Source organism: Pagrus major, chromosome 2 (genome assembly GCF_040436345.1).
Source record: "Pagrus major chromosome 2, Pma_NU_1.0".
In the NCBI taxonomy this organism is placed as follows: Eukaryota; Metazoa; Chordata; class Actinopteri; order Spariformes; family Sparidae; genus Pagrus; species Pagrus major.
The window spans coordinates 1,660,033-1,672,246 of NC_133216.1; the positions used below are offsets into that span (position 1 = coordinate 1,660,033).

A 12,214-nucleotide genomic window follows, 5' to 3' on the forward strand; every position below is an offset into this window, starting at 1 on the left:
TGGAAAACCAAAATCTCCACAGCTGCTCCAGTTCACCAGGAGCAGGAGTCATAGTCGACTCACAGAGGGTGAAACTGTTTAAATATGAAGATTACTGTGCACACTTTCAGTCTCTCCGTATAAAAAAATGGCACAAATAGTCGAGTTACGAATGAAATAAAGAAGTTGCAAAGGTGTGTGTGTGTGTGTGTGTGTGTGTGTGTGTGTGTGTGTGTGTGTGTGTGCGCGTGCGCATGACAGCAGTGAGGGTTTACACCAGGTCGATCTGCCGCGACAGAACTCTGCCTTTAAACGATTTCTGATCGCCTGCTGATACCAATAATCCCTTTGTCAATACCTCAGTGTTCCCCGGAGGTCCAGTACCGGTCCGGCACCCACATCCCTCCTTCTGTCCATCAATCAATCAACCCATCCCTCCTTCTGTCCATCCATCCATCCCTCCTTCTGTCCCCGCTCTGTCCTCACCAGACTTCATTCACTTTTTCTGCAGTTTTAGTTTCAGTCTAAAAACATCAGCGTCAGTCAGAACCAACAAGCTGCCGGCTGTAAACAACACATTATCTTTACGAGCCGAGGACCTCGGGGAGCCAGAAACCAGGAGAGATGGAGACAGATGGACAGACAGATAGTGACAGACAAGGAAAAAAGAGGTGAGACGGTAATAAAGTTACAGACACAGAGGGAGGGATGGAGAGATGGAGGTCTGCAGTCAGATGGGGACAAAATGGACCTCGGGGAGTATTTTATGATGGATGGAGGGGTGGAGGGGTGGAGGGGTGGACTCAGGAGGAGGGAGATGTGCAGGCAGGAGACAGACTGGAACTCGGGACACAGAGGTATTGATGAAGTGATTATTGGCAGCAGCAGGCGATCAGAACTCGTTTAGAAGACGATTCAAATCTCAGCAGATTGATCTGAAAGTGTCAGTCAGCCGTCGGCAGCTAAATCATCTGAGCTCCTGAATGTGTGGAGATGTTAGAGCTCATCGCTCATCGTCATGAAGATCACTTCTGATTATTGACGATTGGAGCTGATGTTGTTCATTAAAACCATTTTAGTGTCTGTGTGTTTGTTTCAGTTCAGTCAAACACGGTTAAAATTCATCCAATTGATTTTCGGCTAAAAGGAAAAAGGCTGATAAACGTATGAAGGAGACTTGTGCAGCGATCTGATGACAAGGAGGAGTTTTGGATTACATGAGTGTTTGGGGAAAAGGTTAATTACCATCGATGGTCGGCTGCCTTAACAATCTATTATCAATTATTCATTAATAATATATGAAATATGTTGGATATTTTTCCTTTAGCAAACCACTGACATGATCTGTGTTTGATGTAAAATCAGAGTCGGATACATCAGGAGACAAAAGAACAGACAAAGTCAACAAATAATAAACTAGATAACACAATATAATGACTTTACGGAGTTTCTGTCCATCGCTTTTTAGCAACTGGCAACAAAGTCCAACCAATACTGAGTCAGCTAAAAGGCTAAAATGTGAAAACGTCTTTTTGTATTTTAATTAAATAAGTTTTCTCTGTATTTTGTGTTTTATTTGTATATATTTGAAGAAAAAGCATCTAATCTGTTATTGTAAAACATTTCTTAGTTATGTCTGTGCCCCTCTCTGATTGTCGATTAAGACATTTTTAAATTCTTAATGGTGATTAATTGATTAATGATTAATCAGTAACATCCCTAATCGGAGCGTGAACATGGGCACCGCGGTTTGATCCCATCGCAGGAGGATCTCTAGTTTATTTCTGTCTTTTCTTTTAAAGGCAAAGAAGACATCAAGATTTTATTTTCTAATTCCATTTCATTGGCCTCTTTTTCACCTGCAATATTATATCGAGATTTAGTCACAATTATTGTTTAAACAAATCCATTTCTTCCCGTCAAGCCTCGTCTTCATCGTACAAAAAAAGGTTCACTTTTCTGATTTTTTAGGATCCCACAGCTCTGTGTTTTCCAGGACATTTTGAACGGTACTTTTTTTGGACTTTTCCAGGATTGTTTTTCAGAGTTTGCTTTTAATAATAATTCTGCTTTTCTGTCAGTACATTATGAGTGACCTCTGACCTCTGCGTCTCTTTCTCTGGATTAATAAGCAGAATGTAAACACGTGTGTGTGCTTTGTGTACTTTTGGGCAGTCAGACAGGCAGTTTGGGGGGATGAATGATGGGCCGGGGGCATATGGGTGGTTGGTAGCAGTTGGCAGTGCCACCGAGACTCTGTGGACACATCCATCATTCAGACAAACACTGACACCGACACCGACACACACGTCGCTGCCAGGGTGTCAATAAAAACACACATGTTCGGTAGAAGATGGAGGAGGACTCATCTGGAGCCTCTTTCAGTCGCAATCTGCTGCTGCTTGTTTGACAAACATGAGATCTGACTGAAGAAGCTGGCAGCTTCCAACAAACCAGAGTCACGTTTTCAGCTACATTTCATTATCGACATATTCCACTTGCCGTTTGATCTATTGAGCGAAAAAAATAAACTGGGACAAAAACAAGAACTTTTCTGCTCAGGGTTCAGACTCTTTTCTCACATTTTCCAGGACATATTTCCGTGAGGATCCAGCTGGTACGACAGACAGGGAGCGCCCATACACCAATATGTTCCTTAGTTAATCAATTTATAGCCCTCATGCCTTTTTCTCCTGTGAATTACAGCGTATTATCATCCATGGCTGTCTGAACATCAATATATATCAATATTAAATATACAAAAGAAAAAATAAGACAAGTCTCTTAAAACGAACAACTCACTGGTTTCCTTTTAAGAAAAATCGAAGCTTTTGTAATACTATACAGTACACTACTAATACCAGACTGTGTTGTGTAATATTGTGGAGTTTAAATAATGTTCCAGGACAACGCAAACTGTTTTCCTGATTTTCCAGGACGCGTGGGAACCCTGCTTATTGTCCGACCCAACAGGCATCAACAGCACGTTGCAGACTAAACTCCTGACACACAGGAGAAGTTAAGAAAATGTCAAATCAGACATAAACTTGCAAATAAAAATCAGAAGCTCACACCCTAAAATACATTTAAATTGAAGCCTTAAAGACAAAAAAAGAGCCGTTTAAAAGCTTCAGATATAAAATAATAACAATGGAGACCGGCACCTCAACATCACCTTTAACCAACATGTTCACACTCACCTCTGTCGAACTCGTCTGGAATCTGTGGGAGACAGAAAAGTGAGAAAAATGATTAAAATCTCTTCACACAACAGTTGGCTGATAATCAATCAATCAATCAATCAATGATGAGGGTTTTGTGCTGACAGTCAACGTGTCAGCGTCACATCTGGACCGATCAGAGCGCGTGATGTGACGACTCAGCGTTTATATTTGCGGTGATGACAAAACACAACAAATCAATCAGATTACGATTGATAAGAAACCAGTGAGAGGCTGCAGGGCGGCAGGAGGCACCACGGGTCAGACACCATCATGAAGAGAGGAAGAAGAAGAAGAAGAGAAGTGGAATAAGAAGGAGAGGAAGAATGAGGAAGAAGAAAAGAGACAATGAGGGAAAAGGAAAGTATAAGGGAGGAAGAAAAGAAAAAAACAGGAAGCTGGAGGAGGGGATGAAAGAGTGAGCTGGAGAAACATGAATGGATGAAGATGGAGAAGGAGATGGAGCAGACAGGGCTGGCGAGGACTCCACCTGGTGGCCACGAAGCAGAAGTGCAGCTGTATTTACCACACAGACTCACAGACTCAACACAATGAGATTTTACTGCTTCCACAACAAAAATAAGGGAGTAAAAGACATGAAACCTGATGGATCATCTGCTGGTTGAACTTTAGAAAGACAACAGACTGAGAACAAAGTGTCCAATAATAACAATAACCCATAAAAACACCTGGTTGTTTCACCTATTTTGCCAGATTAGACCTCTTTTGCTGGGATCTTTATCTTTCTTCCTTAATTTAATCAGTGAAATCAATGTTTCCTCTCTGGTCCAAAAGGTTTTGTTGTACCTGAGTGGTTCATGCATCAGTGCGGTGTCCAAAATCATTTTTTTCTGACTCTGTTAGATGAGAAAACATCTACCAGCGATACAAATATATACACTGGGTGTGACTTAAGGGTTTATTGATTGAAAAACACATTTGTCAAGCAACAATCAGTACTTTCCTGCACTCTGAGTGAACTCAGGAAAAAGGACTTAGGACCCAAAACTAGAGTTGGAAAGGATTTTTTTTTACAGTGAACGCAAACAGAAAAAGATGAAGCTACGAGAACGGTATGCAAACTGACGGCGCAGTGAAAAGAAGTCATTAGAAGGAAACCAGAAGCTTCACACTCGGGGGTGAATTGATGTGAGAGGCAGAGCTCAGCTGCTGCTGGTGGTGTTGTGATGTGTGGCTCGGTGTGGTCGGAGGTGTGAAACCGGCCGTTAAAAGCTCATCGACACCTCGATACGACTGCAGAGCTGCAGCCGAGAGAGCAGCAGGGGGACAGGTTCCCACACAGCAAACACCAATGAACTACAAGACTATCACAAAAGGCAAGACGGTCATCTGCAAATACATAACTAAGAATATCTGGACAAGAGAAGAACTAGATGCTTTAGATCGAATATGTTTAAAAGCTGGAAAGAATCAGATGCATAAAATATCATCCAGTCCACCTTTTTCCAGTCACCTTCACCCTAAATTCAGTCTCATGATCGATCGCCCCCCCACCACACATCATGTCGAGTCCCGCAGCAACACCTCGGAGGCTGGCACACTTTGTCACACCTCCCTGACACAAGTGTGCACTTTGAAGAGGAACAAATGTCCAGTTCTGACACATGGAGTGTGAGATAAGTGTGCCGTCTCAACAGCACCTCCAGCATCAGCCTCGAGACTGAAGACATGAAGAAGTTTGACACAAGTAACTGAAGTAGAAGAAGTCATACTAGCTCTGCAACGATTACTCAATTAATCAATGATAAAAATTGTTTTGAATCATTTTCCTTCAATCAATCAATTGTTTCAGCCATGTTTCAATCAAAAATCTGCTTGTTTAGCTTCTTAAATGTGAGGATTTGCTGCTTTTCGTCACTTTGGTCTCTGAGAAACTGAAGAGCAATTAAATTAAATCTCTGATGGCATCGAGGCTGTACTGAGACTGTGGTATTCCCTCGAGATGGAGAGCAAGCGCGTCCCAGCTTCCCATACTTCACCTCACAGAGAAGAAAACAAGAAGATTTGAAGCTGATGAGACATTTGGGTCCTTTGAAGAACTTGTTCCCAGAGTTTCTCCTCTGACAGCTGGGACATGAGCCCTCTGAGGGTGAGGAAGGTGGGGGAGGCAGAGGTGGGAGAAGTGTGCCTCGACTTTGAAGTGCTTCAGTCTGCCTGTTGGCTAGACAGGATACAACCCGAGAGGTTTATAATGTGTGACGACGGGAAGGAAAGATCTTTACAATACAGCACGGAGCAGAGGACGAGTCCTGGTTCCCGCATCCTCACAACACTTAACACTTTGATTAAGTGTGTTGATTTCACAGCAACTGCAGATTAAATCCTGGAAACAAACTACTTATCTTAGAATTGCAAAAGAAAGTCCAGAAAATCCTCACGACTGCTGCGGTGTTTTCATTGAAGAAGTGTCCCTGCATGCAGAGACTGTGGCTGAAATGAATGAGTGCAAACTGAGTCAAAAAGTCGACAAGAACATATTATGTGTCAGTACGGGCCGTGATTGGCTGTTGATCGTTGCAACTCAACAAATAATTGTCATACTCGCACATCACGTGACCACCTCCCCTCAGAAGAGAGAATAAGCTGATCCCAGCGAGCAGAATTGTCATGAGCGTGTGATGCAGCGACACAGATCTCCCTCTCTGGTGGGAAATCACATTTCATCTGGCCCGAAGGTTTCTGTGCAATCGGATCGGGTGTTCAGCACCACAGGCAAAGTTCACATGTCCGTTACTTCCCCTGCCCAAGCCTGAAAAAGTAAATATGTTTGTATTTCTGGTGAAAAAGCCTGAAAGAGGTTTGGAGAAAAGTCTAATGTTGCTGTTTTAAAATCATTATTTGAGTGCAATATTATATAATAATCTTTATTTTTATAGCACCTTTCATACATAGAATGGAGCTCAAAATACTGTACAACAAATAAATTACAAGCAGTGAGTGCTTCACATAATCTGCAGCAGTGCCGCCATCTTGTGGCAGAAAGCGGTATAGCGGCGATGGCTGCTCTCTCAAAGCCCTGCATTGTGATCTGTCATCAGTATACAGCAGGAAAACTTGGAGGGAAGTTCAGCTGTTTCAGAAACACACACAGGTTACACATACTGAACAGCTTGTGTGCGTTCTGATAGAAGACTATTATTATCACAGAGATGATGGAGGAGGCTGGGTTCAGACAGCTGCTGTGGACGACAGCAGAGGAGAGGAGTGTCTGTGATCATAAGCTGTAGCTCGTCATAGCTGCCTGACCTGTCTGCAACTAAGGCAGATATGTAGCATCCTCGATATTAAGCAGACGCCGGCGACACGCCAGGGAGCTGTCCTCGGCCGTCGTTCACAGGAGCTTGCCGAAGCTCAGGGCTAAAATCCTGCGGTGTAATTCGGCTTTACTTGACTAACCAGCAAGGTGTTTTCACTGTGAAGAATGAACACTTGATAAATAATGTAGTAACTTTATTACCATGGCAGAAGCTGGACAACATGGCCGAGACCACACACACGCTCCTGGCACTGACTGTATCCTTTGAACTACGTTTCCCAGACTAACAGCTCATAAACAGCTTCGACACATGATGCAGTCCTGTTTAGCATGAGAAGACGAGAAAGAGTCCGAGGACGAGGAGGTGAGATAAGTGTGCCGTTTGAAGGCTCTGACGAGCGGCACAAGACGGCTGCAGCGCCGACATGAGAAGTGTGTCGTCTGATGGGAGCTGGATGCTCCCGACAGGAAGTCCAGGTGAGATAAGTGTGCTCTTTGAAAAGGACGGGAACGAAGCGGAGACAAAAGACAGTTCAGCTTTCCCACATCACATCACAGCTGCTTCAACTCGAACCAAACTCTCTGAAAGTTGTGGAAAATTAAGAATTAGGATCATGCAAAGAAATAACCATATATGACTGTAGGATTATGAATGTCATGATGGTTTTTCCTGCTGGTTATCAAAGGTCAAAATTTGGGTTCTCGTGCTCATGAAGAAGAAGAAGAAGACTGAGACTCTCATTTCATCTACTGAGAGCCCAAAGAGTTTGAAGGACTCTAAAGGGAAGCAGGATACTCGTTCATCATGACGTCACTGGAGGCTGCAGTTTGAGGTCATTCTTCTATCGTTTCTCTCTGGACGACTCTTCTTTCCCGGGCTGACGGCTTCAAAGTCATTATGACAAAGACCACTTAGCAGGAAGCCATCCCGACACGTTTGGCTCTTTGGTACCAACAAAAGGACGCTAATGTGAGAGAAGTGTGCTCTTTGAAGTGGCTCGTCTTCCCACACCGACACCTCCCACAGCAGATCCTGTCTGAGAGCTGAGAGCTGAGACCATCAGACCTCAAGATCTTATCTGAATACAATTACAAGTTTGATGCAATTCGGACGGTTAGTTTTGATATTGAGAGTTCTTGACTTCTTTTAGAAGAAGTCTGATGACACAGAAGCTGCAGGTTTCTTTTAGTGTTAACGTGCTCACATAGACACGAGTATAGTAAGAATTTCATCCTCAAGGCATCGATGTCGCTCCCCGTGCTCTGGTCATCAGCTGTTGTTACTGTCTGAACCTCAACTTAAAAAAAACAAAAAAACTTTATTGTACACACGGAGGCCAAGATGCGCTCTCGGATCCAACTGCTGATGATTTCAGTCTGCAGGGGAGATTTAGTCAAACATCTTTATAACGATACTTCAGTTGACTACAGAGACAGCAGGTTAAGTATCTGGATGGCAGACTGGTCCTTACAGTAGCTGGTGTGTGGTACATGAGGAAGTGGTGGTCATTAGCGAGTGGAGGTGGGATAATTGGGCTCTTTGATGTTCCTGCCTTTCCCAAAGTCACAGCTCAGACGGACCTGATGTCTCAGCTACCTGTCGAGTGTGCTGCCGCTCTCTTACTGTATAACAATGAACAAAAGGAGGACGGCGAAGGTGACGTAAGTGTGCTCCTTCCTTTCCCACACAGACACCTCTGACAGACGGACACACGTCACAGCCGCCTGTGATGTGTGTCCTTTACAACAGGAAGAGGATCTCCTACCTGTGAGGTGAGCGAAACACCACCACACATCAAAAGGATGAAATGGAAAGAAAAAAAAAGGCGGCTGAGATTCACGAGAGCGCGCCGAAGTGTGCCGACACAACCCAGCACATCAGCTCTGCTCGCACGTGAACGTCCCATCAGAGACCGAACAGACGGTGAAATGTGTCTTCACTGTGTGGACACAAGCTTTAAAACCACCATCACCTTAAAACACAGTCAGCCACTGACAGGTAATGTGTGCAGCATCACACCTGGAGGAATGGTGTGTGTGTGTGTGTGTGTGTGACAATTAAACTCACCATGTTTCCTTGTTCGTCCACTGAATTCGTGCCTAAAAAAGAAGGAAACACAAAAGTTGATCAGCTGTGTGGAAACAGGTTCTCTGACATCTTCATTATTATTCACCGAGTTTGTTGGACAGCAGAGATCTAAAGGAAGAGCTCGGTACTGAACTTTTATGGTACCAATCAAAATGTCTCCACTGGACCGAATATCAAACACTGAAGTACTGACAGCTGTCATCAAACGTCTCGACTCGTACACGAACAGACTTATTCTTCGATCAGATAGTTCCTGATTTAATTCTAAATATTTTTACACAAAGCTGCTTGTGTTTGAATCTGTATGATCGCTTTCATCGCCGATTGTTTTTCTCAATTAACTGATTACTTGTTTGGTCTATAACTTGTCAGAAAATGGTGAAAAATGTAGATCAGTGTTCAAAGACGTCAGCCCGAAGACTACATCTAAATTTTCTCTGAATCGATTAGTCAACAGGAACCTAACTGGCAACAACATTGATCATTTAATCAAGCACACGTCAAATATTTGTTAACTGCAGCTGAGGACTTGCTGCTTTTCTCTGTTTCACATCATTGTAATCTAACTACTTCTTAGTCTTGTAATGTTTGTCACATTTGAAGACGTCACGTTGGGCTTCCAAACTTTTGTTAGGTACAATTTTAAATAGCTTAATCAATAATGAAACAATCTTCAGTCTCAATAAAGACACAAAAAATATGAAGTCATACTTACAAGAGAGGAAAAAAAAGACAAAAAGTAAGACATGGAAATCGCCAAAACATCTTTTCAGCCTTTTCTAGTTTCATTAGTGTTTCCTCAGTTTTATCACTGTATTGACAGTCTGCATGAAAGAGCTTTCACAACACTTACACCTGCACATATTATCTGCACGTCACCCAAATCTTGTGACAACAGAAAAAAAACAAAGTATTTCACAAACCTATCTGCAGGAAAACCACACAGAAACATGTAGACATGAATATTTTCCAGTACTCGTCAGGTTATAATCCAAAATCTCCAGAATTTTCCAAAAGGGTTAATCCACACGGCAGAAATGTGATAAAACTCCACGTTGTAAAGAGCAGATTCTGATCCGGTTCTCCAAATGTGTGACAGGATTATTCCACAACACGGATGAGATGAGCAGATAGTGAAAGGAACAGTTAAAAAGATGGTAAATCTCCAACAGAAATATGTGGGAAGCTTCCAAAGTAGATCCTGAAATAATATAAATAAAATATTTCCATCTCGTTTGTGCTCCGTCCGTCCTGCCATCGCTCACTCCTCTGCAGACCGAGCGGCTGCTAACGAGGATGGAAACAAACCAACTTCAAATAAAAGAGTAAAAATCCAAGCGTGACTTCGTACCAGAATAAAAATGAAAACTTCAGGGCCTGACGATCAAAAAGATAAAAGCAGCAGCGGCTTCATGAACGCAGCAGATGAAACTGACAGACCACTCGGCCACCGTTGAGTTTGTCTGTGGTGGCGATCGTCCTTCGCTGACTGCTGCTGAACACCAACACTTCCTCTGAGCTCCGGGGAGAATCTGCTCACTTACTGACTCTTGTTTTGTGCAGAAAAAATCCCAAAAAGTCCTTCAAATCAAAGTCAAACTCTTAAATCTTAGATACCGGCTCTTCTGCCTCACAGGAAGTGAGAACTGAAATCTAACTGCGCGTCTCTTTACGCTGCTTCTCTTGTCACTGACTGAAAACTCAACCAGCTCTTTCAAACTTCCCTCCTGACTCACATGAGTATTTTCTACCTGACAAACTGAAGATTTAAGCCTCTTCATTGATCTCAGTCTGACTCATCTCTGCTGCTCACCTCTACTGACAGCTGCTGGCTCCACCCACACGTGGGCCGTCCCTCTAAACAGGAAGCTGGGGGGCGATAAACCAATCACACCCGGTGTTTACAACATCTTCTTCCCCTCACTGATGGAGAGGGAGCTTCTGATCGGATCAGCTCAGCCACAGAGTTTTATTTTCTCAATTGATTTATTTTTTGTCAATAAAAGCATGTGGACGGACAGATTAATCGGCAAAAACACAAACATTTCTCTGGTTGCAGTTTCATGTCTCAGTAAACTGAATCTCTTTGGTTTTGGACTAAACAAGATGAATGAAAACATCACTTTGGACTCTGAGAAACTGTGTTTGCTGTTTTCTAACTTCAGTAGTTCAAATAATTATTCATTTAACTGAGAAAATCAACAGCTGATTCATTTATCATGAAAATAAGTATTAAAAAAGAGATAAAACAAAGAAAAACTGTAAAAAATTAAAACCAAAAACTGCTTAAACTTTACAGAAACGAAATCCGAGTTATTCTGGATGATCCACAGCAGCATTGGCATTTAAGAAAAGCCTCGATAAATTACTATCAGAATGGATCATTAATGAAAACATATAATCATGACTCAGTGTGTGTACATTAACATTTACCCTTTAAAATCAGCTGTTTTAAGATCTGTTCCAGATTGAAGTAAGTGGTGAGTTTGCAGTCAGTCATTGTGGGCCGTTTCTTCACTCCAGCCACGAGGCGTCAGTGGTGAATTACAGAGATGAATGGACAGACAGATAAACTGAGAGCGAGATGTTTGAGCTGCAGTGACTCGTCTGTTTGCACAAATTCAATGTCTCACAGTCTGCATGTTTTCCATTAAGACGCCACGTCAGTCTACAGACAAAACGTCTGAGATCAGAACGCCTGAATATTTCTCTGGTGTAATAATCAGTTTGGACACTTTCTTTCTGATGAGTTGTTGTAGATTAAAAGTTTCGTCACTCACCGAATACGTAGACCATGCCGACCGCCCCGCCGAGCCCCATCAGCCCCGCCAGTCGTAGCACCATCTTCTTAGCGTAGGCCTTGTTCTCCTTGTCCTTCTTGTCCTCCTTCTGTTCTCCCTCCCTCTCACCTTCACCTCCCTCAGGAGGAGGCTGGCCCTGGACAGAAAGGAACATTCGACCATCGTTAACGTCTTTATTATCAGTGCATTGTTGTAATACCAATCATGGACGTTATTTTGAACTGCGGGTTGATTATTACCTGATTATAGTGATGTCATTCAGGTCACGACCTTATCAATGATAGCAGGGCTGTAACTAGCGATTAGATTAAATATTAACCTCTCACCTATTTTGAGATTAACCAGTTAACCTGTCAGTCTATAAAACTGTTTTACAAACAGTCAAAAGTCTGCATATTAAAATACCATGACTGTCTGTAACCAGAGAACGTCTGGTATTTTTACTTCCTGAATATCAAACAAATAAATAAAGAAAAGGTCACGGTGAGGTGCAGAACAGTGTGAGCCTCAATACAAGCTGATCAAAACTCTACCAGCACATCACAGGTTATTTCAGTCCGTCCATCAGTTGTGTTATTTATAGACCACCATGGATATTCAGACACTAAACAACATCATCGTTTTAAAGTACAACATACAGTTTATCCTCCGACTTTTCAACATATTCTTTAGCAAATAGGATATTTAATCATTAATGCATAAAAAGTTTAACCTCCACGTTATTACAAGCAAAACAGGCAACAGCTGTTCGACTTTGTGGGGAGATTTCCAGACGTTTTTTGTGCCTAGAAATAGAAAATGTAGTTTTAACTTATCTGTGATTTCCAGAAACAAACTTACCTGACAT

General features: G+C 42.5%; 1 protein-coding gene across 1 annotated transcript in view; it reads right to left on the reverse strand.

Annotated features, from left to right (window-relative positions):
* timm50 (translocase of inner mitochondrial membrane 50 homolog (S. cerevisiae)) overlaps positions 1-12,214 on the reverse strand; it is a 33,274-nt gene that overhangs the window by 19,687 nt on the left and 1,373 nt on the right. The window contains exons 2-4 of the mRNA XM_073480083.1: positions 11,347-11,503; positions 8,546-8,577; positions 3,180-3,201 (exon numbers count right to left, since the gene is read on the reverse strand). Coding sequence (XP_073336184.1) covers positions 3,180-3,201; positions 8,546-8,577; positions 11,347-11,503 — 211 coding nt within the window. The remainder of the gene's footprint in view (positions 1-3,179; positions 3,202-8,545; positions 8,578-11,346; positions 11,504-12,214) is intronic.